Source organism: Sorex fumeus, unplaced genomic scaffold (assembly GCF_029834395.1).
Source record: "Sorex fumeus unplaced genomic scaffold, SorFum_2.1 ptg000061l, whole genome shotgun sequence".
Lineage (NCBI taxonomy): Eukaryota > Metazoa > Chordata > Mammalia > Eulipotyphla > Soricidae > Sorex > Sorex fumeus.
In genome coordinates, this window is record NW_026606118.1 from 57,795,020 (window position 1) to 57,822,635 (window position 27,616).

The window sequence follows — 27,616 nt, forward strand, 5'->3', positions numbered from 1 at the left end:
GGTTGCTCCTGTCCACGCTGGGGGAGCCATACGGTGCCACAAATAAACCCAGGATGCCTCCATGCATGTCCTTAGCCCACTGAGACATTTGTTCAGTCACTGAATGTTTTTTTTCATAGGATGTAAGGTCCAGTATCCACACATCTGCATGTATTTTATGGTGTCGTCTACCTATTCTTTAAGAATCAGAAAACAGTCTTCACAGGACTCCTTCAGCTATGGAACAAATACTTAACAGGTTTAAATTTGGGCAAAAATCTAACTCTACCAAAATTGTGTAAATAATTCTTTAAAAACTCTTGATTTTGTGAAAGGAGATTCTTGATTCATAAACCATATTTCACCCGTTAATAGTTAGCTTCAGGCACTTAGTACAGTTCATTACTGTCTCCTAAGTATTCCTACTTTATTCCCATATCTGTCCCCATTTTGTTTTGGGAGCTTACTCCTGACTGCGCTCAGGGATTACTTCTGGTGGGGATCAGGGGGACCAAATGTGGTGCCAGGGATTAAACCCTTTTGGTCATGTGTGAAGCAACCACCCTATCTGGTTAACTATCCTCTGGCCCTCACTCCACATTTTGGTAGTAAAGCAATCCACAATCTGCATCCATCTACCAGGTTCAAAGATACAGTGAGTCAGAAATTATAATTCAGAGAGTGGTTATATAGGATACAGGTACCAAATAGATTTAAAGTCTGGGCAGATTCCCAGAGGAGACAGCTGATTAAAAAAGTGAGGTAGGGCTTTGGAAATACATACATTCCTAAATCTTGGTTCTCTTTAGGATAATAAAGCATACTAACCCTAGGATGATAGCCTAATGAAGGTCTTTATGTTTTGATAATTTTGTGAGAACATGAAAAAAATAGTTTGGGATTACAAATAATGTTTATCTCTAGCATATCATTTTATAATATTTACGTGATTTTTTTTGTTTGTTTTGTACACGCCCAGCTGTACTCAGGGCTTACTCTTGGCTCTGTGTTTAGGGATCCCTCCTGGCATGCTCAGGGAACCATAATAGGGTACCAAGGATTGAGCGCAGGCTGACCACATGCAAGGCAATTAGGTGCTTTAATTGTTATACCATCTCTTGGCCCCTTGTTTCTATATTTGTTTTGTTTTGGTGCCAAACCCAGAGTTGCTCAGGGCTTATTCCTGGCGGTGCTTGGGGAACCATATAGTATGCCTGGGATGAAACCTGGGTTGGCCACATGCAAGGCAAGGGCCACTGTACTATCTCTCCAGCCCTGTTTATATTTTTTAACTAAAATTTATATACGGGGGCTGGAGTGATAGCACAGAGGGTAGGGCATTTGCTTTGCACATGGCCCGACCCTGGTCCAATTCCCAGCATCCCATATGGTCCCCCGAGGATGGCCAGGAGTAATTCCTGAGTGCATGAACCAGGAATAACCCCTGTGCATCACCTGGTTTGACCCAAAGAATAAAAAAAAATAAAATTTATATACATTAACTATTCATTGATAAAACATGCAAACTTAAGATAAAAATCTACTAGCCTTTTCACCATCCTGATTCACTTTTAACATATTTTTCCTTTTTTCTTTTTTCACTGAATGACCGCGAGATAACAGTTACAAGCTTTCATGTTTGAGTTTCCGTCATACAATGTTCGAACACCCATCCTTCCACCAGTGCACATTTTCTACCACCACTGTCCCCAGTATCATCCCATCCATCCCTCCCCCTGCCTCTATGGCAGACAATTTCCCCCATACTCTCTCTACTTTTGGGCATTGTGGTTTGCAATACAGATACTGTGAGGCTATCACGTTTGGTCCCTTATCTACTTTCAGCACACATCTCTCATCCCAAACGATCTCTTCAGCCATCATTGTCTTCGTGATCCCGTCTCTATTCCAGCTGCCTTTTCCCCCAGCTCATGAGATGGGCTCCCAACCATGGAGCAATATTCCTGGCCCTTGTCTCTGTTGTCCTTGGGTGTCAGTCTCGTATTACTTAACACATTTTCAACAGACCATGTAAAAAGTATTATCGCATTTAATGTGATAGTAATTTTAACACTTTAAAATTAACACTTTATTTCTGTGTCTCCTTTTCTGACCAGACTAAATTACAAACTCGCTAAGGCAGAGGATTTGTCTTTGCCTATTTCATCATAGTATTCACAGCACATAGTTGCCTGGAATTAACAAAGAGTGTTTAATTAAAAGCTTCTTAGAAGAATCAACATGGCAGTTGATTCTATATGAACTGATTGCTAATCCATAGCAATTGATAAGTGGGTAGAGACGATAAATTGCCAATTGTTCTTGATTAGTGCTTAACAATCTACCAGCCAGCTGCCCTGTTGCTTCTGTTAACTGAATTTGTTATGTCTAAAGCACTGATACCAATGAATGTACATCAGGGCTCTCCATTCCAGTATTCTGGAATAGTGTACTGTACCAGACAAAGGGGGCCACATTGCACTTAGGACCTAGAAGAGCTGGATGGGGGAAAGGGTAAGCTGGCCTTGTGCTAGTAATGAAATCATTGTTAGCAATCACTGAATCACTGTCATCCCCTTGTTCATCGATTTACTCGAGTGGGCACCAGGAAAGTCTCCATTCGTCCCAGCCCTGAGATTTTAGCAGCCTCTCCTTACTTGTCCTTCCCAACAGTGCCATACTGGAGGCTCTTTCAGGGTCAGGGGAATGAGACCCGTTATTGTTACTGCTTTTGGCATATCGAATACGCCACAGGGAGCTTGCCAAGTTCTGCCATGCGGGTGGGATACTCTCAGTAGCTTGCTGGGCTCTCTGAGAGGCATATATATATTTCCCTCTATGGTTTGTTGCCTACTGTCTGAACCCCATCACATATGGTGTGGTAATTATGGTAAATGAGTAGGGAGTGTCTTAGGATGTGCGGCCGTGCGGTCCAGGATTATGTTCCACTCATGTGAGGCTCGGCCCGAGCATGTGGAAAGTGGCCTGGAGCATGGCAGCGGTTGGGTAGTGGAGGTTGGCTGCCAGGGTTGGGTCCCTTGGGATGGGGAGGGCTCTCACCCACCCCCCTCTGGGGCGACCCGAGTGAAAACAGCCTGGCGCAGAGTCTATCAGCAATAATAAGGTAAAGGTAAAGGCCCTCCCGTTGATCGTCGATTTGCTCGAGCGGGCCCAGTAACGTCTCCATTGGAGACTTTGTTGTTACTGTGTCTGGCATATCGAATACTCTCGGTAGCTTGCCGGGCTCTCCGAGAGGGGCGGAGGAATCGAACTCGGGTCGGCCATGTTGGCCACGTGTAAGGCGAACGCCCTACCCGCTGTGCAAATCAGCAATAATAGTGGTTATTAATAATAATAAGTATTAGTAAGGAAAGCGGTATGCTGGGGTGGGGGTGGGGGGCTGTTTTCATCAGCTCCCTTTTTCTTTCCAGCCAGGTTTCACCGGAATACTGAAGTTAGTCAAACTCAGGTCTTAGATTTGACTAAAGGAGTAATTGAACCCTTAATGGTTCAGTGTCCTCTTGTCATAGTATTCATTAAAGCTAGGCTGAGATTTGGAGAGAGATTACAGGGACTAAGGTGCTTACCTAGTATGTGATGACCCCACAGTACTGTGGTTGTGGACCTGGGACATTGCTGAGTATACTCCATCTCTTCCCCGCAAAGAAATCAAGCTAAGGTTGTTTTTCCATATATACATAATACAAACATGTATTATGTTTGTATACATAAATATATATTTATGTATGTATATATATTACATACATATATAATGCTGCTTTTGGAAGAAAGGAGAGATGCTTTTTCCATTTTATTTATTTGGGTTTTGGGGCCACACCTGACTGGCTTACTCCTGGCTCTGCTCAGGGAACACTCCTGGGGGTACTGGGGATTGAACTGGGGTAAATCACATGCAAGGTAAGCACCTGAATTTCTGTGCTATCTCTCTGGCCCTTAAAAATACATTCTGTGTAAATAATGGTTTTCAAACTTACAAAATAAGCTGGTACCTATAAAATATATAACTGTGGGAAAGTACACCGAGCGGTGCTCAGGAGTTACTCCTGGCTCTGCTCAGGGATCACAGAGGACCATTTAGGGTGCCCAGGATCAAGTACAGCAAGCCCTGTCCTCTGTCCTCCCTCGTGCCCCTAAAATATTTATGTCAGTGGAGCTGGAGCGATAGCACACCAGGTAGGGTGTTTGCCTTGCACATAGCCGACCCGGGTTTGATTCCCAGCATCCCATATGGTCCCCTGAGCACCGCCAGGAGTAACTCCTGAGTGCAGAGCCAGGAGTAACCCCTGTGCATCGCCGGGTGTGACCCCAAAAATATATATGTTCGTAAGGTTTAATGAAATTATAGACCAGATTTTGTCTTTTGTATAAATGTTCTTTATACACAGGTTATAAAGACCAATTATAGGCCATGTTTTGATTATGTTAAACTAAGCTGTGTCGCTCCCACTTAGTGCACATCGACCGTCCCTGACTCCTTGCGGAAGTTCTCCAGCATTACAGATTCCACTTCCTTTAAGTCTGAGCAGCACACATTGTTCAAGAATTTTCTACCATTCTCCCTTCCTCTCCAGTTCTCTGTTCCTACCTCTTAAAAGTTGGTGGCGCTTTTCCATGAATGCTGCCAAGCAACTGGATTTTACATGATCCATTTTACATGAAATAAGTGTGTGGCTTCACAAAGCTTAAAGTAATCCAGGCACTCAAAAATACCACAAAGTCCGTTGCAGGCAAAAGCACAAAAGTTAACTCATTTATTTCTGGGGCCTCTCCACGGTGCTGAGGGCAACCAGGACTACACCCAGTGTTGCCAGGAGACCGTGCAATGGCGGCGAGCAAAGCAAACCGGGTCCAGGTGCATGGCAGACCTGCGCTCCAGCCCCCTAAGCTATCTCACTGGCCTTATGACTTGTATGTAGAAGTACGGATGTGAAGCTCTACGAGGCTTTCGTTCCACTTGCAGAGAGAAGATCAGGCAAGAACAGAGCTTTGTAGAAAATTAGGGCAATGTGGCCCAGGTGGCCCCAAACACCACTGGATAAGCCACCCCTCACCCTACCACCACCACTCAAAAAAAAAAAAAAAAAAAAAGGAAAGATGCAAAGGGAAAGAAGCCTGTTTAGGGAAGTGAATGAAAGAAGTGAAAATAGAGACAGTGTTACGTAATGGTAGTAGAGAAAGATAACAAAAAGGTAAAATCACCCATGAGGAGGCAATTCTTTTCTCATACTCTGCCCCTACTAATAACCTTTGTCCAGGCCACCTAGGAATACCAACATTAAGGATGGAGATGACAGTCGCTGGGTTCTCACACCTGTCTTCTGTTCTTTTCCAGGAGCTACTGCAGATGTCTGCAGATTTCCAGAAGGAAGCCATCTCTGGCCCACAGAATCAGGGATGGAAGCCACAGAGATCAGAGGAATAGTGCTCGCCCCTGTGGCCGGTACCTGGTCACCCCTAGATCCGGCTTCAGGAAAATGAGCGTGGCTGCTGGGGCAGGAATGGGTTGTGGAGAAGGTCTGGCCATTTCCGCTGCCAGCAAATAAAGGTAAGGGAACGTGTTGTTTGTATGTGAATATTCATGCCAGTAGTGGAGGAAAACGTATTCTAATCTTGCCATTTCTCATTTAGTGCTGAATAAATCACCTCCTAAACATTCCCTCTCCTTTTGTTCTGTGATACTTGCATTTAAAGCCTAGGAGCTCACCAGGTGTGGGTCTAAGGGCCTGAAAGCATCATCAGGTGGGAACCCAACTACAGCAACACTTTTTTTTCCTGTGATTTTTTTTTTATTAGTGAAACACCATGAGGTACAGTTGTAGACTTACAAATTTTTGTGCTTGGGTTTCAGTTATACAATGATCCAGTACCCATCCCTCCACCTGTGCCCATTCTCCATCATTTACATTTTTTTTTAATTTTTGTTAGTGAAACACCATGAGCAACATTTTTTTTAAGGTGTGAATTTCAAATATTCTCATTTCTGGGGCTGGAGCGGTAGCACAGCGGGTAGGGCGTTTGCCTTGCACATGGCTGACCTGAGTTCGATTCCCAGCATCCCATATGGTCCCCTGAGCACCACCAGGAGTGATTCCTGAGTGCAGAGCCGGGTGTAACCCCTGTGCATCGCCAGGCGTGACCTAAAAAGAAAAAAGAAATTCTCATTTTTCCTGGGCTCTTTTCTCAGATGTGACTATAAGATAGAATATTTCCTGGAGCAATAGTAGAGCAGGTAGGACTTGCCTTGCACATACCTGACTCAGGTTTGATCCCTGGCATCACATATGGTCGCCCAAACACTGCCAGGAGTGATTCTTGAGTGCAGAGCCTCGAGTAACCCCTGAGCATCATCAGGCATGCCCCCCGCAACAAAACAAAAGAAGAAATATGTATATCAGTGATTCAGTGTCAGAACTGTGTTCAACATCATTCTCAAATATAAAGAAGCACTTATATATGTATAAAGGTGTATGTTTTATTTGAACTTTTGGTTGTAACAGAAACATAACTCAAGGATGGTGAGGTAGTACATGTGTTAAGACTCTGACTCCTGCATCCTGCTGACTCTGAGTCCAATCACCAGTACCACAAATGATCCCCCAAGGACCCCTAAGGATCACTCCTGAACAGAGAAAGAAAGAAAGAAAGAAAGAAAGAAAGAAAGAAAGAAAGAGCATAAGTTTAAAAAAAAACTGGAGGTTTTTTTTTTTTTTTTTTTTTTAGCTTTTTGGGTCACACCTGGCGATGCACAGGAATCACTCCTGGCTCTGCACTCAGGAATTACTCCTGGCGCTGCTGGGGGAACCATATGGGATGCCGGGAATCGAACCCAGGTCTACTGAGTGCAAGGCAAACGCCCTACCCACTGTACTATCGCTCCAGCCGCTGGAAGTTATTTCTGACCTGGTAACTGGGAAGCTATGTATTCTAGGACAAACAGGTCTGGCAGTCTCACCAGTTTGTAGGTTTAAAAAAGTTGAAAACCACTGACCTTTATAGGCTTTGATACAGAAAAGGAGAGCATGTTCTATAACACAAAAAAGTTTTTGTGAAGGATGATTATTAATGTGACATGGGTCACATATACATCCCTGAATAATTAGTGTGCCAGGTGGTTAGAGTACAGGTGGTCAGATGGTAATCATCAGTTCACAATGAGAAGAAGACAGGCTCTCTATGCCTGACCAGGCTAGGGCAGTGGGGTTTTGGTCTTATTTTTGTATGGGACCATACCCAGTGATGCTCAGAGTTACTCTTGGCTGTGCACTCAGAAGTCACTGCTTGTGAAGCTCAGGGAGACCATATGGGATGCCAAGGATTAAACCAAAGTCAATCACATGCAAGGCAAGTACCCTACCCACTGTACAATCACTCCAGCCCTCAATATCTAATTTTTTAAAAAATTCTCACAGTTGGTGAGCAGTTAGTAAAGCCTGAGATGGTGCTCCTGAAAATTTTTGTCCTCAAGTCACTTAAAAACTAGAGTTATTTCTTTTTCAGATCCCGCCATTTGGAAGAGAATTGATGACATGGCCACTGATATTGAAGAGTGAGCTGTAGAGGGGATAAAGAAATTGTGATGTTTTCTTGCAAAAGAATGGGCTTGGACCTCGACTCAATACCATGCACAAAAGTCAGATCAAAATGAATTAAAGACCTCAACATCAGACCAGAATCCAGAAGGTACACTGAAGACAAGATCAGCAAAACCCTCCACGATATTGAGGCTAACAGTATCTTCAAAGATGACATACCACTGACCAACCAAGTGGAAACAGAGATAAAAAAAAATGGGACTATATTAACTACGAAGCTTCTGCACCACAAAAGATACAGTGACCAAAATACAAAGACAATCTACAGAATGGGAAAGGATATTCACCCAATATCCATCCAATAAGGGGTTGATATCAACGATATACAAAGCACTGGTCGAACTCCACAAGAAGAAAACATCTAGCCCCATCAAAAAATGGGGTGATGAAATGAACAGAAACTTTGTCAAAGAAGAAATCTGAATGGCTAAAAGGCCCATAAGAAAATGCTCTACATCACTAATCATCAGGGAGATGCAGATCAAAACAACAATGAAATATCTCAAACCACAGAGACTCGCCCACATCCAAAAGAACAAAAGCAACCGGTGTTGACGTGGATGTGGGGAAAAAGGAAAACTCCCTCATTGTTGGTGGGAATGCCGACTGGTTCAGCCCTTTTGGAAAACAGAGTGGACGATTCTCAAAAAATTAGAAATTGAGCTCCCATTTGACCCAACAATACCACTCCTGGTAATATATCCCGGGGAGGCAAAAAAGTATAGTCGAAATAACGTCACACTTGTATGTTTATTGCTGCACCATTCACAGTAGCCAAAATCTGGAAAAAACGTGAGTGCCCAAAAACAGATGACTGGTTAAAGAAACTTTGGTACATCTACACAATGGAATACTATGCAACTGTTAGAAAAGATGAAGTCATGAAATTTGCATACAAGTGACTCTACATGGAAAGTATCATGCTAAGTGAAATGAGTCGGAGAGGGACCGACAGAAAAACCACTCATCTGGGAAATATAAAGTTAACAGAATGGGAGATGAACACCCAAGAATAGTTGAAATAAGTACCAGAAGGTCTGCTCCACGGCTTGGAAGCCGGCAGCACATGCTTGGGGAAAAGGCAGCTCAGATAGAGAAGGGAACATCAAGTAAAGGGTGTTTGGAGGATTCTCCCAGGATGCGAGATGTGTGCTGAAAGTAGACTGTAGACCGAACATGATAGCCACTCAATACCTCTATTGCAAACCACAACACCCTAAAGGAAAGAGAACAAAAGGGAATGCTCTGCCACAGAGGTGGGGTGGGGTGAGGGGATGGGGTGGGAGGGCTACTGGGTTCATTGGTGGTGGAGAATGGGCATTGGTGGAGGGATGGGTACTCGATCATTGTATAACTGAAACCCAAGCACAAAAGTTTTTTAAGTCTACAACAAAAATTAAAAAGAAATTGTATGTTTGAAATTAAACCTGATGATGTGATGATTGTGAATTAACTGAAATGAGCAACCCTATGTCATTGTCTGAGGTATTATGGAGTTAAAGAACTTCCGGGTTGTCCCAATTACCTGACAGATAAAATCTCCAAACAGATAACAGTCTGGAAATGTTTTGTACTCTTGATGAGTATTTTCAAGCACAGGGCTTAGACTTGGGCAAACCTGTCAGTGTGTGCAGTCAGTACTGTGTGTATGACACATCAATAAACACAATTTCTGGACAAGCAACACCCTTTATTTGTTAATTCACTAATATTTTTGGTTCGGGGACCATACCCAGTCAGTGCTGGAGTCATCCTGGCTGCCTGGAGCATGTGCTCAGCCTGTGGACCCATCTCTGGCCCCGGGTGTCCTTTACTTTTGGACAGTCCCTGAGTGATAGCAACAAGACATGAAGTAAAGCCCTTTTATTGTTGTTTTGGCCACACCTGGCAGTGCTCAGGGGTCATTTCGTGGCTCTGCACTCAGGAATTACTCCTGGCAGTGCTCGGGGACCACATGGGATGCCAAGGATGAAACCTGGGTCAGCCGTATGCCAGGCAAACACCCTCCCCGCTGTACTAATAAAGCCCTTTCTGTGAGAGTAGATCTCTGCCCCTTCTAACAGAGGCTCTTTTTTTTTTTTTAATAAGTTTTTGCACTGTGGTTTATAGTACTGTCGCCGATCGGGCTTCATACATGGCACTTTCCCACCTCTTGGCACCATCTTGTCCTGGTTGAACACTCCCCTCCACCATACCTGTTGGCTGCGCCCTGCCCTGTCTCACAGCCTCCCCTCCAAATGGCACATGTCCTACTGAAGACCAGTTCTCATGCTCTTCGTTGCCATTGTCTCTGAGTAATCGTTATTCCACCATTATGTTTCTTTATATCCTGTATTGAGAGATCATTCTGTGTCCGTTTCTCTCCCTCTGACTAACTTCACTCATTGTAATACTCTCCAAATTTCATGACTTATCTTGCACAGGTTGTTTTTTAATGTTTATTATAGTGGTCTGGAGCGATAGCACAGCGGGTAGGGCGTTCGCCTTACAAGCGGCCAACATGGCCGACCCGAGTTCGATTCCTCCGCCCCTCTCGGAGAGCCCGGCAAGCTACCGAGAGTATTCAATATGCCAGACACAGTAACAACAAAGTCTCCAATGGAGACGTTACTGGGCCCGCTCGAGCAAATCGACGATCAACGGGAGGGCCTTTACCTTTTATAGTGGTCAAGTTCTCAGCTAAGTGCACAATAATACAAGTGAAGTATTTCTGGGTCAGTGGCTGCAAGAGCCAGTGGCTGCACTGTGGCGTGCACTTAGCTTGGAAGCCAAGTGGGAAAGCACCAAGGCTTGCAAAGCAGAGCCCGCCAGAGCCCCGCAGCAGCTCTGGGCTCTGTCCCAGATACTCAGCAAAGCCTGCCACCAACATGACCTCATTGCCACAAATGTATCCTAATGTACCACAAGTGGTGTTGCTTTATAAATCACAGACAAACACATGGACAGGAATAGTCCAACCTAAACAGCCTCAGAGAAGTATAAGCTCTGTGCACACTCAGTGCCTCCTCACTTGTCCTCCTTGCCACCTGGATTCCCATCCTGAAACCACCGTGATGTGGAGAGTCTCAGCCACACATGTAAAGTGTCTTGGATGATAGCAGCTGTTTCTCAGCAGCACTTCATGCAGAGTTCATGTCCCTGGAGAAAGGATGTCAGATTAGCTATCATCTGTGGAAAAAGTCATCCACCCTGATCAATGCCTCTTTGAAAGCCTAAATTAGAAGAAAGATTTGACAACTGGAATATGGATACAGATAGAAAGCAAACTCCAGGACCGGAGCCATAGTACATTGAGGAGGGCATTTGCATTGCATGCCACCAATCTGGGTTCAATCCCCAGCACTTTACAGTTCTTCAGTCCTTCCCAAGAATCATTCTGAATGCAGAGCCAGGAGTAACCACTGAGCATCGCTGAGTGTGGCGCAAACTCCAGAAAGTTAGATTCCTAAGAGGACCAGGCCAATCCTGTTCATAGATGACCTGGTTTGAAGGTTACTTGTGACTATTTAACAGAATTGTTAGATATTGGAGCCCAAGTTAGAGAAGTGCCACCGGTCAGTGAAACTGCCTGGAGTTACGAGATGATCTGTCTCTACCCCCTGGAAGAGTGCTGAAAGCCAAGGCAAGCTGTAGCGCCTGCAGCATCCCAAAGGCAGAAAACACCAGGGGACCCCGGAAGGTAGTTGAGGTGCTTGCCTGGCATGTGGCCAGCTCCAGTTTGGTACCTGTCACCATGTGCTCCTCGAAGCACTATTGAGATAGTCCCAGCACTATGGGAGCCCCAACCCTTCCCAAAAGAGAAAGAAACGTGTTAGACATTTATTGCTAATAAGCAAAATAAACTTATTGTGGAGTTTGCTACGGGGGCAGGCTTGAGGGGTGGTTGGGAAAATGGAGATTATGGAGGGAAGGGGCCAATAGTGGTGGGATTGGTGTTGGTTGGATGTCTGTTAACAAATCATCATGAACAACTTTAAAAACCATGTGTTTAAATAAAGTGGGGGAAGAAAAAAAAAATGCCTGAGGAGATTCACATGCAGTATCACAATTTTGATTCTGAAGGATATCTTAGGTTCCATTTGTCACTTTTTAAAATTTAACTGACTGGGGCTGGAGCAATAGCACAGCGGGTAGGGCATTTGCCTTGCATGCGGCCAACCCGGGTTCGATTCCCAGCATCCCATATGGTCCCCCGAGCACCGCCAGGGATGATTCCTGAGTGCAGAGCCAGGAGTGACCCCTGTGCATCGCTGGGTGTGACCCAAAAAAGAAAAAAAAATAAATTGAACTGTCAGGAACATACTGAACATCCCTTTAACAGGGATTTAACTTTCTGGCAAAGTAGAAACTTTGGTAATAGTTCTATAAAGTCATGCAAAAGAATTATTTTATTAGAATAGTATGTTTAGTAATACATAGTAACAACAACACAAATGCAAAAACATCTTCATATCCAGTGTAGGTGCAAAATCTCAAGTGGCATGTGCTATTAAGTAGCGTGAAGGTGTCTGTGATGCTTATGACAGTACAAAGGAAGACCCAGTCTGTTAGACATTCATTTGTGTTAGGAATCCTGTGCTTTGTGGAAGGCACACGCTGGAGACTGATTACCTAAGGAGTTAAAATGTGGTTCTGAAGATAATGTAAGGATGCTGAGCACTAACTGGGAACACATCCCCAAACTGGAATCACAGAGTTCATGGGAGCACATTACTGGCAGGCTGTGATGCTCTTCTCGGGAGTCTTCCCCAGCCCATGTGGAAATTTGCAGTGGCGTTGCACAAACTGCGGGCTGGCCTGAACACTTGCAATTTGGAATACACATTAAAAACAAAAACAGTGGGGCTGGAGAGAGAGCACAGCGGGTGGAGCGTTGGCCTTGCACGTGACAGACCCGGGTTCGATTCCCAGCATCCCATATGGTCCCCTGAACACTGCCAGGAGTAACTCCTGAGTGCAGAGCCAGGAGGAACCCCTGTGCATGGCCGGTGTGACCCAAAAGCAAAAAAAAAAAAAAAAGTACAGGTTAGGTGCTTACCTTGCACATGACTGACCCAGGTCCTGTCCTCTGCACCCCAAATGGCTCTTACGCCCCCCAGGAGTGATCCCTGATAAACCGAAAAAAAAAAATAAGACCACAAAAACACCAAGCACATTTCTAAAAGGCACATTTCCTACAAAGCAAATCTTTTCTTAGAACAGGAAACAGCTGTTGTAGGCAAAGTAGGCGGTGAGCTTGATAGAGGGTAAGTGGAGTCCAGGTTTGTGAAGCACGTTCCCAAACAGCAGCAGGGAATCTCTCCAACTCTCCAGGAAGCAACAGTCTACCGTCCAGTGGTCGAAGCAGCAATCTCTATTTCCCACATCTTGCAGTTCTCCCACTAATATTCTTCCTTTAACTAGGCGCTTGGTTCAAACTGCCTGCAGTGCATTCGCGTGGTTGTCTAACACTGAGAGCTTCTGAACTCTTTCCAGCATCTTATGCACATTGACCCAGGAGGGCCACCACCTCGTCCACTTGGTTTACATCTGCTGGAGTCTTCGATGACTGCCAGCAGCACTGGAGCCTGCAGGGTCCTGGTGGATACTTTGTGGGGGGTGATGGAGAAGGAGGCAGCAAAGGTGGGCAGGGGATGGTAGAGGGGTGGCACAGGGGCAAATGTCTGCCCAAATAGTTTTGCACAGAGAAATAAGACGGGTGACAAAATAAACTGGCCTTTGGGGATAGTCAGGGACAAGGGAAAGACACAGAAATGATTCCACTTTGCAAGAATTTCTGATTACTGCGGACGACAATCAGAAAATAGATCAAGGGGCTGGAGCGATAGCACAGCGGGTAGGGCATTTGCCTTGCACGCGGCCGACCCGGGTTCGATCCCCAGCATCCCATATGGTCCCCTGAGCACCGCCAGGAGTCATTCCTGAGTGCAGAGCCAGGAGCAATCTCTGTGCATCGCCGGGTGTGACCCAAAAAGCAAAAAAAAAAAAAAATCATCAAGGATGGGCGAAAGCTGAATGGATTAAGTGCATGCTTAGGACCCAGAAGCCAGGTTCCACTTGTCACACACGTGGTCCTCCAAACAGGGCTGGGAGCATGTCCCCAGCTCCAAGCTGGAGTAGCTCCTGAGCACACCAGGTGTGGCTCCAAAACCAAATAAAAGCTAACATTTACATTAGCCTCAAACTTTAATCATTGTTACCCTGAAAGTGAGGATCTTTATAAACATCTGGATTCATTTTATGTGGTACACATCAACTTGTACACTTCATTCTGTTTTTGTGGGGTCAGGGCACAGCAGCAGGGCTCAGAGGTTACCCCTTACTCTGCACTCAGGGGTCACTCAGTCATATGTAGTGCTGGGGACTGAACCAGTGTCAGTTGTGTGCAAGCAAAGTGCTTTACCTCTCCAACAGCACCCTCCTTTTTTTTTTCTTTTGGGTCACACCCAGCAATGCTAAGGGGTTAGTCCTGCCTCTGCTCTCAGGAATTACTCCTGGTGGTGCTCAGGGGACATATGGGATGCCGGGGATCGAACCTGGGTTGGCCGCATGCAAGGCAAAACACCCTCCCCACTGGGCTATCGCTCCACCCCCCCCTTTAAAAAATTTTTTGTTTGCATTTGGACCACACCCGGATGTGGTCAGGGCTTACTCCTGCCTCTGCACTCAGGGACCACTCCTGGCAGCCTCAGGACCCGTATGCTGTACTAGGGACTGAACACAGGTGGACCAGGTGCAAGGCAAAATGCAGGGAGTACTATCAATCTGACCCTCCCCTCCCCCCCAAAAAAACACCTTTTTTTGAAGTTATTGATTTGCTTAGCAGAAGTCTAGGGTTGGAAGGTGTTTCCATCGTCTTCTAGTGTTTATTTGACCACACATGCTCATGAGACCATATGTGGTGTCACGGATCGCCTCATGTAGGGCAGACTAACTCTGGACCGTCAGCAGTCTTTTTTTGTTTGATTTTATTTCTGGATCACACCTGCCAGTGCTAAGGGCTTACTCCTGGTCCTGTGCTCAGGGATCACACTGGTGGGAATTGGGGATCATGTGTGGTCCTGGAGACCTGAATCAGACATGGTCACGGTCCTCCCATTGTTCATCGATTGCTCGAGCGAGCCCAGTAACGTCTCCACTGGAGACTTTGTTGTTACTGTGTTTGGCATATCGAATACGTCACGGGGAGCTTGCCAGGCTCTGCCGTGCGGGCGAGATACTCTCAGTAGCTTGCCGGGCTCTCCGAGAGGGGCGGAGGAATCGAACTCAGGTTGGCCATGTTGGCCGCCTGCAAGGCAAACGCCCTACCGTTGTGCTATCACTCCAGCCCTAAATCAGACACATAAAAGGCAAATAAATGCCCTACCCTCTGTCTTATCACTCCACATCCCCCTCTATCTTTTTAGTCTTACTGTTTTTAGCCACACCAAGGCGGTGCTCAGGGACTACACCCAGCTCAGGGCTGAGAGGGGAGAGCACTGCTCTTGAGAGGTGCTGATGGAGGGCAGGAAGAGCGAGTACAACAGTAGGACACTCGCCTTGCATGTAACTAACATGGGTTCAATCCCCAGCATAACATATGGTCCCACCAGGAGTATATCAAAAGCAGAGCCAGGAATAAATCCTGAGCATCATTGGGTATAGCCCCCAAAAGACAAAACAATGCAGGTGGAAAGAACAGGCCATCTTTATTCTGAATTAGCTGTTTCAGAATTAACCGTTGAGTTTATAACACTAACTCACAAACTCCATCCCACTCAGGACATAAGGCACTTGCCTTGCACACGACTGACCATGTTTTGATTTCCGGAACCATATTACCATCCTGGGTACCACCAAGTATGATCCCTGAGCACAGAGCCAAGACTGATCCTGAGCACAGCAGATGTGGCCCCCAATAAATGCCCCAAAAAAGAGTCCTTTCAAATCTAATAACTTCTGGGGGCCGAGTGATAGTACAGCAGTAGGGCATTTGCCTTGCATGCGGCCAACCCGGGTTTGATTCCCGGCATCCCATATGGTTTCCCAAGCACCACCAGGAGTAATTCCTGAGTGCAAAGCCAGGAGTAACCCCTGAGCATCGCTGGGTGTGACCCACAAAGCAAAAAAAAAAAAATCTAATCTAATAGCTTCAAGAAACGAGCCACAAATTATTAAACACAGAGTACTCTCAATAGACTCATATGATGACAAGTTGATGCTGAGAAATAAGGGGAAAATGAAATAGGTTATTACATGAGCCTTAAATATGTGAGTCTATGTCAGTAGATCCCTACATTTGGGATTGAGTTTGTAGGAAAGCATATTTGTATGTGTGTTTGCTAGGGTCAAACCCAGGCACTCACAGTCATGTACCCCTCCTCTGAGCTACACCTTGCAAACCTGTTTTGTTTGTTTTGCTCTTTGGTTCACACTGGCGATGCTCAGGTGTTATTCCTGGCTCTGCACTCAGGAATTACTCCTCGCGGTGCTTGGGAGAGGATCAGATGGGATGCTGGGGCTCGAACCCAGGTTGTCTGCATGCAAACACCCTACCTGCTGTACTATTGCTCTGACCCCCCTTTAGTGTGTTTTTTTTTTAAGTGATGTGACCTACGGAAAATAAAACTTTCTAGGGCCAGAGATATTGCCCTGCCAGGAGTGACCTCTGAGCACAAAGCCAGAAGTAAGCCCTGAACACCAAAGGGTGTGGTCCAAAAACAAAAAAAAGAAAACTTTCTAAAGCGGACAAGTTCAGCAGATGGAAATGAGAAGTGCAAGGGTTGTAGGTAATAAAGTTTAAGGTTAAAAAAAAAATAAAACTGGGCCAGAAGAGACAGTACGCAGTCAGCTCAAGTTCCATCCCCAACATCCCACATGGTTCCGAGCCCACCAGGAGCAACCCCTAAAAGCAGAGCCAGGAGTGAGCCTTGAGATGCAACCCCACCCCCCAAAAAAGAAGAAGACCTTTTTTGTTTTTTTTTATGAACATGCCAGAACTGAGGGAAACTGCTAAAGAATGATGAATAGGGCCCAAGGATAATACAGTGGGTAGGGATTTTGTCTTGCACACAGCTGACTTGGGTTCGACCCCCGCCATCCCATACGGTTCCCTGAGCACTGCCAGGAGTAATTCCTGAGTGCAGAGCCAGGAGGAACCCCTGACCATCGCCAAGTGTGGCCCCAAAACAAACAAAAATAAAGTGTGTTTAATGCCTTGTAAATCATGAGAATATGACTGTGTTTAGGCAAATCCAAAAGGATAAAAATAAGTAGGGTTACTATTTGCATAAAAGCTTACTGCAAAGTAACCCAGCACATAACAGCAGCTAGATTATAAGGTGATTTACAGTTTATATAACACTTCCTACATTCTCTCGTTGCCATATATTTAATGTTAGACATAATTTGAACTACACACTAATTAAGCTTAATTAGTAAGTTCTTGTGAATGACTGTAATTACTGGGACTAGTTTGTTGCCAAAGCAAATATCAGAGTGTTTTTTTTGGGGGGGGGAGGGAGGTTTGGGCCACACCCAGAACGACTCATGAAACTACTCCTGGCTTAGTGTCCAGGGGTGACACCTGATAGTGCACAGGACTCGGTATGTAGAGTCAGGGACCAATGCCAGATTCCATATGCAAAACAAATGCTCAGCCCATTAATCTATTTCTCTAGTCCGTTACCTAGTAGTTATAATCAGTAACTCATTTGCTTATATTCCACTTAAATTTCATAAGCATGAACCTCCTGTATATTAAGAAATGACACCTTGGACTGGAGAGACAGTACAGTGGGTCAGGGTGAGGTACCTGCCTGGCATGAAGCCAACTCAAACTCTGGCACCATACGGTCCCATGAGGCCCGCCAGGAGTCATCCCTGAGCACAGAACCAGGAGTTAACCCAGAGCACCACTGGGTGTGGCTCATGAAACTTAAAAAGCAAAAGAAAACAAAACCTGTGACTTGACAGTTGAGAGAACATTTGACATTTATCCACCAAGTACTTGCTGAGGACTGTTGCTGGAGCGATAGCACAGCGGTAGGGCGTTTGCCTTGCGCACAGCCAGCCCGGCCGAGCCAGGTTCGATTCCTCCACCCCTCTCGGAGTGCCTGGCAAGCTACCGAGAGTCAATATGCCAAACACAGTAACAAAAAGTCTCACAATGGAGGCGTTACTGGGCCCGCTCGAGCAAATCAATGAACAACGGGAGGACAGTGTTTGTTTTTTTGTTTGTGTGCTAGAGATTGAGCAAGGCACTGGGAAGTAAGGTGGTGGTGAGCAGAGGAGGCCTGGTTAGTGATGACTCGCAAGTTAGTGAGGCACGTGCATCGAGACAGGATGCTGAAGACCTATTTGACTCTCCCCGAGCTACAAGCCAAGCCTTTCCCCTGGGTTTTCATCTGCCTCCCCCCCTTCATTGGATCTAGCCTTCAGGCAGGGAAAGCACAGCAGTTACTCCCAAAGGGGAACCCAGGTGAGTCAAGAATTAGTGAGGGTGGGGTCGGAGCAATCGTCTAGCAGATTGGGCACTTAGCTTGCATGTGGTGAACCTGGGTTCAGTTCCCAGCATCCGTATGGTCCCTGGAGCCCGACTAGAAATAATCCCTGAGCACAGAGCAGGAGTAAGACCTGAGCACCAATGGCTGTGGCCCAAAAAACAGAAAAGAATTTGGGAGGTTGCTGGACCGAAGCGATAGTACAGCAGATAGGGAGTTTGCATTTTTGCCTTGCACTCAGCCAACTCAGGTTCAATCCCCAGCAACCTCTATGGTCCCCTGGACCCAGCAGGAGTGAACCCTGAGCACTACTGAATGTAGCCCCCCAAAAAAAGAAAACAAAAACAAAAAATAAACACAATGGGGCCGGAGCAATAGCACAGCGGGTGGGGCGTTGGCCTTGCACCTGGGTTCGATCCCCGGCATCCCATATGGATCCCCCAAGCACCGCCAGGAGTAATTCCTGAGTGCAGAGCCAGGAGTAACCCCTGAGCATTGCTGGGTGTGACCCAAAAAGAAAAAAAAAAAACACAGAATGAGTGAGGTCAAGATTCTGTGACAACACGTTCCCAGAATAGAGCATTTCTCATTGCCCAGAGACAGAGAGGACCATGGTTCATTTGAGCGGCTCAGAGTGGCTGGAGGGATCTTTACTATAAGAGAAATGGTGGAAAAATTGGAAAGTGAAAGATCCTTGTCATATCTAAGGCTGACCTGAGTTTGATTCCCAGCATCCCAGACGGTCCCCTGAGTACTGCCAGAAGTGATCCCTGGGCCAGAGTCAGGAGTAAGCCCTGAGCATAGCTGGGTATGGCCCCCCCCCAAAAAAAAACAGCAAAAACAATAATTGAATATGGCAGAGTACACATAACTGAGCTTACCTATTTGTTATATTTATTTATTTTGGGAGGGGTCACACCCAACTGTGCTCAGGAGTTACTCCTAGCTCTGCACTCAGGAATTACTCTTGGCAGTACTTGGGGGACCATATGGGATGCCGGGAGTCGAACCCGGGTTGGTCACATGCAAGGTAAATGCCCTACCCACTGTACTATCACTCTGGCCCTATTTGTTATGTTTATGTGGTTTTATTTGGGGGGAGCCACAACCAGCTATGCACTCAGGGATTACTCCTGGTGGGGCTGAGAATACCATATCAGGTTCCAGAGATAGAACCCAGGTCAGTTGCAGCTAAAGCAAGCCCCCGAACCACTGTACTATCTCCCTCGCCCTTCTGTGTGGTATTTGTTGAAATAATTTTTTTTTTATGTAGGAGTACTGCTGTTTATTCAGCCACTGATTAGCTGATTGAATTGGGCATAAGTCACCTTTTTTTTTTCATTTTTTATAATTTTATTTATTGAATCACCGTGAGAGCAGTTACAAAGCTTTCGGGTTTAAGTCTCGATCATACAATGAAACACCCGTACCTTCACCAGTGCCCATTCTCCACCACCAAAAACCCCAGTATGCCCCCATCCCCCACCGTCCCCCTACCTGTGGGGCAGATGATTTCCACATTACTCTCTCTCTAGGGCTGTTTGCCTTGGTGCGCAGCCAGCCCAGACGAGCCAGGTTTAATTCCTCTGCCCCTCTCAGAGAGCCCGGCAAGCTACTAAGAGTATCTCACTTGCACGGCAAAGCCTGGCAAGCTACCCGTGACATACTCAATATGCCAAACACAGTAACAACAAGTCTCAAAATGGAGACCTTACTGGGCCCGCTCCAGCAAATCGATGAACAACGGGAGGACAATGTCAGTGACAGTGACTACTTTGATCACACTCAATATTTTGACACCAGACCCACCATTAGAAATAATTTTATTTTGGATTGGAAGTCTCACCCAGCAGGACACTAGGGACCATTATCACAGTGCCTGGGAAACCATGTCGTGCTCAGAAATAAATCGAAGCTCTTGCATGACAGCATACCCCCCCAGCACCTTGATTTTTCTTCCCAGCCCCAAATGACATTTCAGAGGCCTTACACAACATATTTAAAATAGCTTTTAAGGCCACATGTGTGGCTATAAGACACCCTCAAACTACAACACTGACATCCCAGTAGTAGCATACCAGATTGGATGGGATGTAACACAGAAACCAAACAATCTCAGTTAACAAAAACGTTAACACAAAAGGCTTAACTTACAACAGCAGCTTAGTAAACCCTCAGACAAGAACTTAACACCCCCCGGGGCTAGAGCAATAGCACAGCAGGTTGGGCGTTGCCTTGCACACAGCCAACATGGCCAACACAGGTTCAATTCCCAGCATCCCATGTGGTGCCCCAAGCACCGCCAGGAGCAATTCCTGAGTGCATGAGCCAGGAGTAACCCCTGAGCATTGCCGGGTGTGACCCAAAAAGCAAAAAAAAAAAAGAAATAACCCAAAACTTAACGTCCCCCATGGTGAGATATTAACAATTTTCACAATTTTTCTTGTATGGAAATATTTTTATCATCCCATTAGCCATTTATTGGTATATAATAAATTATAAAATAAAATTAACTAAAATAAATTGTTAGTCTGCTATGGGGGTACGCTTGAGGAGTGGCTGGGAAAATGGAGACAGTAGTGGAGGGAAGATGACAGTGGTGGTGGTGAGGTTGGGGTTGGAATATTGAATTTCTGGAACAAATCATCATGAACAAGTTTGTAAACCACGTTGTTTAAGTAGAGTCTCCTGCCCCCACGCCTGGCTGTCCTCACCAGGGCCCCTTGAAGGGTGGTGGCGGGTTGAGTTTCCCTCCCCGCCCTGAGCAGAGCCCCAGCAGCTGAAGACCTCCAGAACCAGCCACAGCCATGCTGAGACCACTCTCCACACGTCCGGACAAGCCTCATGCATGAAGGAACCGGCAGAGGAACTCAGGCATGGGGGTCCCAGGGGCTGAGATTTTCAAGCTTGCTCGGATCAGGACTGGGCCTTCTCCACCCAGATCCCCCATCTTCCAGTAGGTAGGCGTTACACCCACCAGCTGCCACCGGCGCCAGGTGGTCCCATCAATAGCCAAGACCCAGAGACTATAAAACCCAGCTCCCGGAAGCATCTTACTATCTCATTTTTACTTTGGAGAACCTGGCAGGCTACCGAAAATATCCTGCCCACACAGCAGAGTCTGGCAAACTTCTCGTGTCGTACTCAATATGCCAAATACCAGTAACAATGATGGGTCTCATTCTCCTAGCCCTAAAAGAGCATTGAATATGGCTCTTTTAAAATCTCAGGGCTAGGAAGGAGACATTACTGGTGCCTGCTTGAGGCAATCGACGAACAACCTGATGATCGTGATTGTGATAGTTGTTTAAATAAAGTGGTGGTGAGGATGGGGTAGGAATAGCTCTAAGGGCCAGGAAAAAATAGTACAAGGATTAAGGCCATGCTTTGCATACAATACACTAACCCCAAGTTTGATCCCTGGAACCACATGGTTGTCTGAATACCACCAGGCATGGCCCTGAAGATCTCTTATCACTGCCAGGCAATGCTTAGGAGACATCCCTCCAAAAATATTTAAAAATAAAGTGAAATAAAATGAGCATTCTTCATAAATCATCTTCTAGAGTAAGAACAATGGAAACCAGGTGAAGAAGAGTGGAGTCCTGTGATTTGCTCCATCTGCAAAGGGGTGGTACAGTACCTGAAAGAGAAAAACTCAGCTAACCTTTCCCGAGCCCTGAAGTGGAGGTGAGGCAAACTCTGTTATGGTCACATCAAACAGGAGGGTCCAGAAGAAGGGGAGCAGTGAAGCACTTGCTTCACTGACTCATCCAAGCTGTCAGCTGCTGGTTTTCCCTGGGAGACCTGACCAGATGCCAGACAGAGGGCAAGGCAAGTTGTTATGCGCTGGTCCCTGGAAAAGGATGATTTGATGTAAGTAAGTAAGTAAGGGCCCTCCCGTTGATCATCGATTTGCTCAAGCGGGCCCAGTAACGTCTCCATTGGAGACTTTGTTGTTACTGTGTCTGGCATATCGAATACTCTCAGTAGCTTGCCGGGCTGGAGCGATAGCACAGCGGGTAGGGCGTCTGCCTTGCACGCAGCCAACATGGCCGACCCGAGTTCGATTCCTCCACCCCTCTCGGATTTGATGTGGTTTTGTTTTTTATTACTTATTTTTGTTTGTTTGGGGGCCACACCCAGCGATTCTCAGGGGTAACTCCTGGCTCTGCACTAAGGAATCACTCCTGATAGTGCTCAGGAGAACTTGGGGGGGCCAAGTCACCCAGGGACTGAATCTGGGTCGGCCATGTGCAAGGCAAGCGCACGCCCTACCTGCTGTGCTATCACTCCAGCCCCTGATGCAATGTTTTATCAGGAGAGGGAGAGCAATGCCAGAAGTCGAATCAAGAACTTAACATATGCAAAGCATACGTAGCTCAATAATAGACCTTATGTGTAAGAACATACACCAGTGAAGTTCTCTCATCCTCAGGAGGAACACCTTTGCCGTGAGAGCCACATAAAGGGAAAGGCTGGACCCGAGTGAGAATGCAAGGCAGGGGAGAAGGCGCTTGTTTTGCAGCCCAGTTCAATCCTTGGCAAAGCATATGGACCCCAGCCACCATCTGGGATCACTTTTGAGTAGAGAGTCAGGAATACACCTTGGACACTGCCAGGTGTGGCTGGTATGCGCAGGCACGTACAGTGCATGCGCACGCGCACACACACACACACACACACACACACACACACACACACCATGGGTGTGTGCTCACAAAGGCAGAAATGAATAATGCCTTTATTATTGGAGTGGAGACTAGAACTACTATTTTTCTGGTTTTGTTTCAGGACCATTTTCTTCCATTCCATGGGAATGAATCTCTGCTGAATGTGGCCCAAACTGAAAGAAAGAAAAGAAAAGAAAAGAAAACTGAGTCAGGGGCTGGATATTCAACAAATATCCAGGTAAGGTACTTACCTTGCATGCAGCTGCTTCTGCTGTGATCCTGGTTCCATCCTGGCCCCTGAAATGGTCACCCTGACACCAAGTCAGAAATAGCCCCTGAGCACTTCTGGATGTGGCTCAAACCCCCAAACCCAACCCCTGCAAAAGCAAGGAATGAAGGGAAGAAAGGCAAGGCTGGGAGGCCAGGAGGCAGGAAGACTTAGAGGCAAGGAATTAGCTCAAAGGCAGGGGGATGGGAGGGAGGGAGGGAGGGAGGGAGGGAAGGGAGGGAGGAAGGGAGGAAGGAAGGAAGGAAGGAAGGAAGGAAGGAAGGAAGGAAGGAAGGAAGGAAGGGGAGGGGAGGGGAGGGGAGGGGAGGGGAGGGGAGGGGAGGGAGGGAGGAAGGAAGGAAGGAAGGAAGGAAGGAAGGAGGGGAGGGGAGGGGAGGGGAGGGGAGGGGAGGGAGGGAGGAAGGAGGGAGAGAGGGAAGGAAGGAAGGAAGGAAGGAAGGAAGGAGGGGAGGGAGGGAGGAAGGGAGGAAGGAAGGAAGGAAGGAAGGAAGGAAGGAAGGAAGGGGAGGGGAGGGGAGGGGAGGGGAGGGGAGGGGGAGGGGAGGGAGGGAGGAAGGAAGGAAGGAAGGAAGGAAGGAAGGAAGGAAGGAAGGAGGGGAGGGGAGGGGAGGGGAGGGGAGGGAGGGAGGAAGGAGGGAGAGAGGGAAGGAAGGAAGGAAGGAAGGAAGGAGGGGAGGGAGGGAGGAAGGGAGGAAGGAAGGAAGGAAGGAAGGAAGGAAGGAAGGAAGGAAAGAAAGGAGGGAGGGAGGGAGGAAGGGAGGGGAAAGCAGAGACAGGGAACTCTCTCCAAGGCAGGGGATGGAATGCGTGGTTTACATGTCTGATGCACCGCTTGATTCCCTTAGAATCCAGAACCACGGTCGCGCCTCCCACCCAGTAAGAAAGGGGAGGCAGAGGAAGGTTAATTTACTCGACTAAGAAGTAACTAAAGTGAGTTCTCAACCGCCCAAGGCCGATTTTTGCCCCCTTCCGCAGCCGTGCTCAGGATTTACTCGGGGTTCATTCCTGGCGGTTCAAGGAAAACGCGCCCCGCGCTGTACTAGACCTCCGGAATTGTACTTCATGCCCCAGAGTCAAGCCATTTTCAGAATGTCTAACCCCCCAGCTTTGGGGAAACGCTTCCTTCCTCCGGCCTTTGCGCTCTGGACGGTTCCGCTCCGCAAGCAAAGACGCGTGCGGGCACCCTCGGACCCTTCTAGCGGCTTCGCGGGTACCGGGTCCTGCCTGGGAGCGGAGCGGCCAATGGCAGCCCGGGAGCCGCGGACGCCGCCCAATGAGGCTCCGTGCCGCGTCGGAGGCGGGGGCCAGCAGAGGGGCGGGAGCCCGGGAGCCGCGGACGCCGCCCAATGAGGCTCCGGGCCGCGCCGGGGGCGGGGCCAGAAGGGGCGGGGCCAGTAGGGGGGCGGGAGCCCGGGAGCGGCGGCGACGGCCGCAGGCGGCGGCGGCCGAGCCATGAGTTGGACCTGTCCGCGGTGCCAGCAGCCGGTCTTCTTCGGTGAGGACGGCGCCTCGGAGGCTTGGAGAAGGGGCCAGGGAGAGCCGCCGGCTCCCCGCGGCCGCGAGGGCTGGCGCGTGGGGGGCTGACCACCCCGGGGACCGTCCCCATCACCTGCAGGGCGCGCGCGGGCCGGCGGGAGGGGCCTTCCCCGTGGCTGGCCCGGTCCCCTGCAGCCCTGCCCCTGCCCCCCACAGCGGAGAAGGTGAGCTCCCTGGGCCAGAACTGGCATCCTTTCTGCCTGAAATGTGAGCGCTGCCACAACGTCCTGTGCCCAGGAGGGCACGCAGAGGTGAGGCCTCGCCACCTGCCCAAACCCCAGCCCTCCGATTCATCCCCCAATTCCCATGATCACGGGTGGTCTCCGCTCCCGCTAAGACCTGGGGGGCCTGACTTGTTTCTCTGGGGGCAGCTGGGGACAGGCAGCACTGACCACCCCGGCCTACTAGTGTCCCCTCTCCCCAAGGACAGTGGCTGCGCTGGGGTGCCAGCCACCTCCCCTCCCCAACCCCATCCCCCCAGGCCCAAAGACAGGCCCAGTCAGCAGCCTTGGTGGGAAGGAAGGTGTGCCGTGGACAGGACAGGTGCCCCCTGCCCCAAGCAACTTCCCTCTGCTGTTCCAGCACAAGGGAAGGCCATACTGTCACAGGCCGTGCTATGGGGCGCTCTTTGGACCCAGGGGTAAGTAGAGGCACTGAGGGGCAGGGGCGGGAGGGCCCTCCCAGGGCCTGGAGCAGGAGGGACCAGCCCTCTCCTCTCCTCCCCTCCCCCTCCCCTCCCCTCCTCTCCCCTCCCCTCCCTTCCTCTCCCCTCCCCTCCCCTCCTCTCCTCTTTTCTCTGCAGGGGTGAACCTCAGTGTCCTGGGTTCCCACCTCTACAGTCCCCCGACGCCGCCCCCGGCCCGGCGCGCTCCCCTCAGCCCTAGCAGCTTCAGCCCACCCAGGCCCAGGACTGGCCCCCCACGGACCAAGAAAAGTAAGTGGAACCCGGCCCCTCCTCCCACCCTTCCCAGGCTCCCCGCTGCACCCCGGGCTTCTCCGCCAAGTGGCCTCTGCCCCAGGGCCCCTTCTTCCATGTTCCCTCGTGCCGGTCACTAACTTAAAGAGGTCAGCGGGCAGGTGACATCATCCCCCATTTCGCGAATGAGAAAACAGGCGGAGAGAGGACAGGCCACCTCACGCCCACACGGCTGGTCCTGGGGCTCCCACCCCACTCTCAGGGGTGTGAAAGGAGAGCCCAGGAGTAAGGGGTCCCGACCTTCCGTGGCCTCCCCCCACCCCCGGCCCCCTGGACTGGACAGTGACATGGCACTACCCAACACCTGACACCGCTGCCCGGCCCGCTGCCCGCTGCCCGGTCATCTCGGGTTTCGGACGATTCTGTTGCTGACCCCGTGGGGTGGGTGGGTCCCTGAGTGGGAGCCCTCCTGAAGATGGGGGGTCACACGGCTCCGCTGGGGTGCCCCTTGCGAGGGGGTGAGGGGGCTGCTGAGGGCCGGTCCCCGCCTCTTCCCCCTTCAAGGCCCCCCCCACAGAAAGACGTTCACCGGGGAGCCCTCGCCGTGCCCCAGCTGTGAGGAGCCTGTGTATTTTGGTAAGTGCGGGAAGGGGACAAGGGCCTGGGTGCCAGGCCGGTAGCCAGCCCACCCCCTGAACCGCCCTCTGCCCCCTCCGCCCCCCTGCCAGCTGAGAGTGTGATGTCTCTGGGCAGAAACTGGCACCGGCCCTGTCTGAGGTGCCAGCGCTGCCGGAAGACGCTGACGGCCGGGAGACACGCCGAGGTCAGTGGCCCCGATGGTGGGTGGAGGGGGAGGGGAGGCAGGGGCTGGAGCTGGCAGGGAACGAGCTGAATCGGTTTCCTTTTCTCTGTCTCCCTGCCCCGGGCCCAGCATGACGGCGTCCCCTACTGCCACATTCCCTGCTACGGCTACCTGTTTGGGCCCAAAGGTGGGCACCCCCACCCCAGACACCAAGCCTGAATGCTGGCCAGTCCACGGCCGGAGGGGGATGTGGGACGATTCTCGGGGGCTCCAGCGTCCCCAGGCGCGTCCTGGTTCCCGCCCACCCTCAGCCCAGCTTCCCCGAGCTCCCAGTGTCTGGTGACAGGGCTCTCCCCTCCAGGTGTGAATATTGGTGACGTGGGCTGCTACATCTATGACCCGGTGGAGATAAAATCCAAATGAGGTGCTCACAGCAGAACAGCGACCATCCCGACGCAGGCCTCCCGCCGTGCCCACTGGCCACGTGGGCATTACCGATTCTTTAGTCCAGAGCGGGTGAGAGAAGGTGGGATTCAGGCGGCCTGGGCCCACAGCGCATGGCAGACCCGTGTGGACCTTCTCTGACACCGCGTCCCTTCCCTGCCTGCCGGCCTACCTGGGGACACTGACCGCACTATTTTGAAGGCCGGCCGCCTGGTTTGCCCACTCCCTTTCCCCAACAAACCCTAGAGTGTCAAGGTACTCATAAAACTCGTGTTTATTCCCAGCTTCTTTGGCCTCTCCAATAAAAGGTTAAACTCCCTTGCTGGAAGTTCTCCTTTGGGCAGGAGCCCGAGCCAGTGGGTTGGGTGGGAGGGTGGGGGGTGCGGGGGGGTGCATTACTCTGCAGGGCACTGCATGGAACAAAGAGGTATGTGTTTGTGGGGCCCCTGGCAGTGGGACGCCCCCCCAACGCCACAGCAGGCAGCATGCCCTATGCACTCTCCTCCTGGAAGCCACCTCTGGCAGCAGGGTCTGATTCTGCATCTCCTTAGAGCATGACCTCATCTCCTCTGGGTTGATGCTTGAGTCACCATCTGCAGGGTGGCCACAGGCCTGAGGTCAAACAGCAAACCGGTGGCAAAGCTCAGATCACAGCCCATGCCCGGACAGAGCGTGTCCCACCCAGAGCTCGTCCTGCAGCTGCTCACTGGTGCTCAGAGGGCACCTTTGTTTACGGTATCACCCCAGCTAGGAGAGATGCTGGGATTCTCCCCCTGCCTTCTGGGAAGTCACTCTGTTGCAGCATGACAAAGAGTCTGGTGGCTGCACCACCTCTGGCCAGCGCCCTGGTCACCCAGCCCCGCTGCAGAGCTGAGTGGAACGG

At 49.2% G+C, this 27,616-nt stretch overlaps 2 protein-coding genes across 3 annotated transcripts in view; both read left to right on the forward strand.

Moving 5' to 3' along the window:
• The window catches only part of DLK2 (delta like non-canonical Notch ligand 2), a 442,344-nt gene that overhangs the window by 192,266 nt on the left and 222,462 nt on the right, over positions 1-27,616 (forward strand). The gene's annotated exons all lie outside the window — the stretch shown is intronic.
• On the forward strand, positions 24,441-26,723 carry CRIP3 (cysteine rich protein 3). 2 transcript variants are annotated; one of them, XM_056126348.1, is made up of 8 exons: positions 24,441-24,530; positions 24,728-24,822; positions 25,154-25,211; positions 25,374-25,505; positions 26,052-26,123; positions 26,216-26,310; positions 26,419-26,476; positions 26,651-26,723. In XM_056126348.1, the coding sequence occupies exons 1-8, from the start codon at positions 24,488-24,490 to the stop codon at positions 26,710-26,712; spliced, it is 615 nt and encodes a 204-aa protein (XP_055982323.1). In that variant the 5' UTR covers positions 24,441-24,487; the 3' UTR covers positions 26,713-26,723. The 2 variants fall into 2 exon arrangements, with proteins under 2 accessions (XP_055982323.1, XP_055982324.1); XM_056126349.1 differs by lacking the exon at positions 26,419-26,476.

Bases quoted from the DNA above. Each gene is read 5' to 3' on its own strand.
- CRIP3 (XM_056126348.1), top strand. From the start codon at position 24,488: ATGAGTTGGACCTGTCCGCGGTGCCAGCAGCCGGTCTTCTTCG. The intron at 25,212-25,373 runs GTAAGTAGAGGC...TTTTCTCTGCAG, and splicing joins GGCGCTCTTTGGACCCAGGG to GGGTGAACCTCAGTGTCCTG. The intron at 26,311-26,418 runs GTCAGTGGCCCC...CCCCGGGCCCAG, and splicing joins CGGCCGGGAGACACGCCGAG to CATGACGGCGTCCCCTACTG.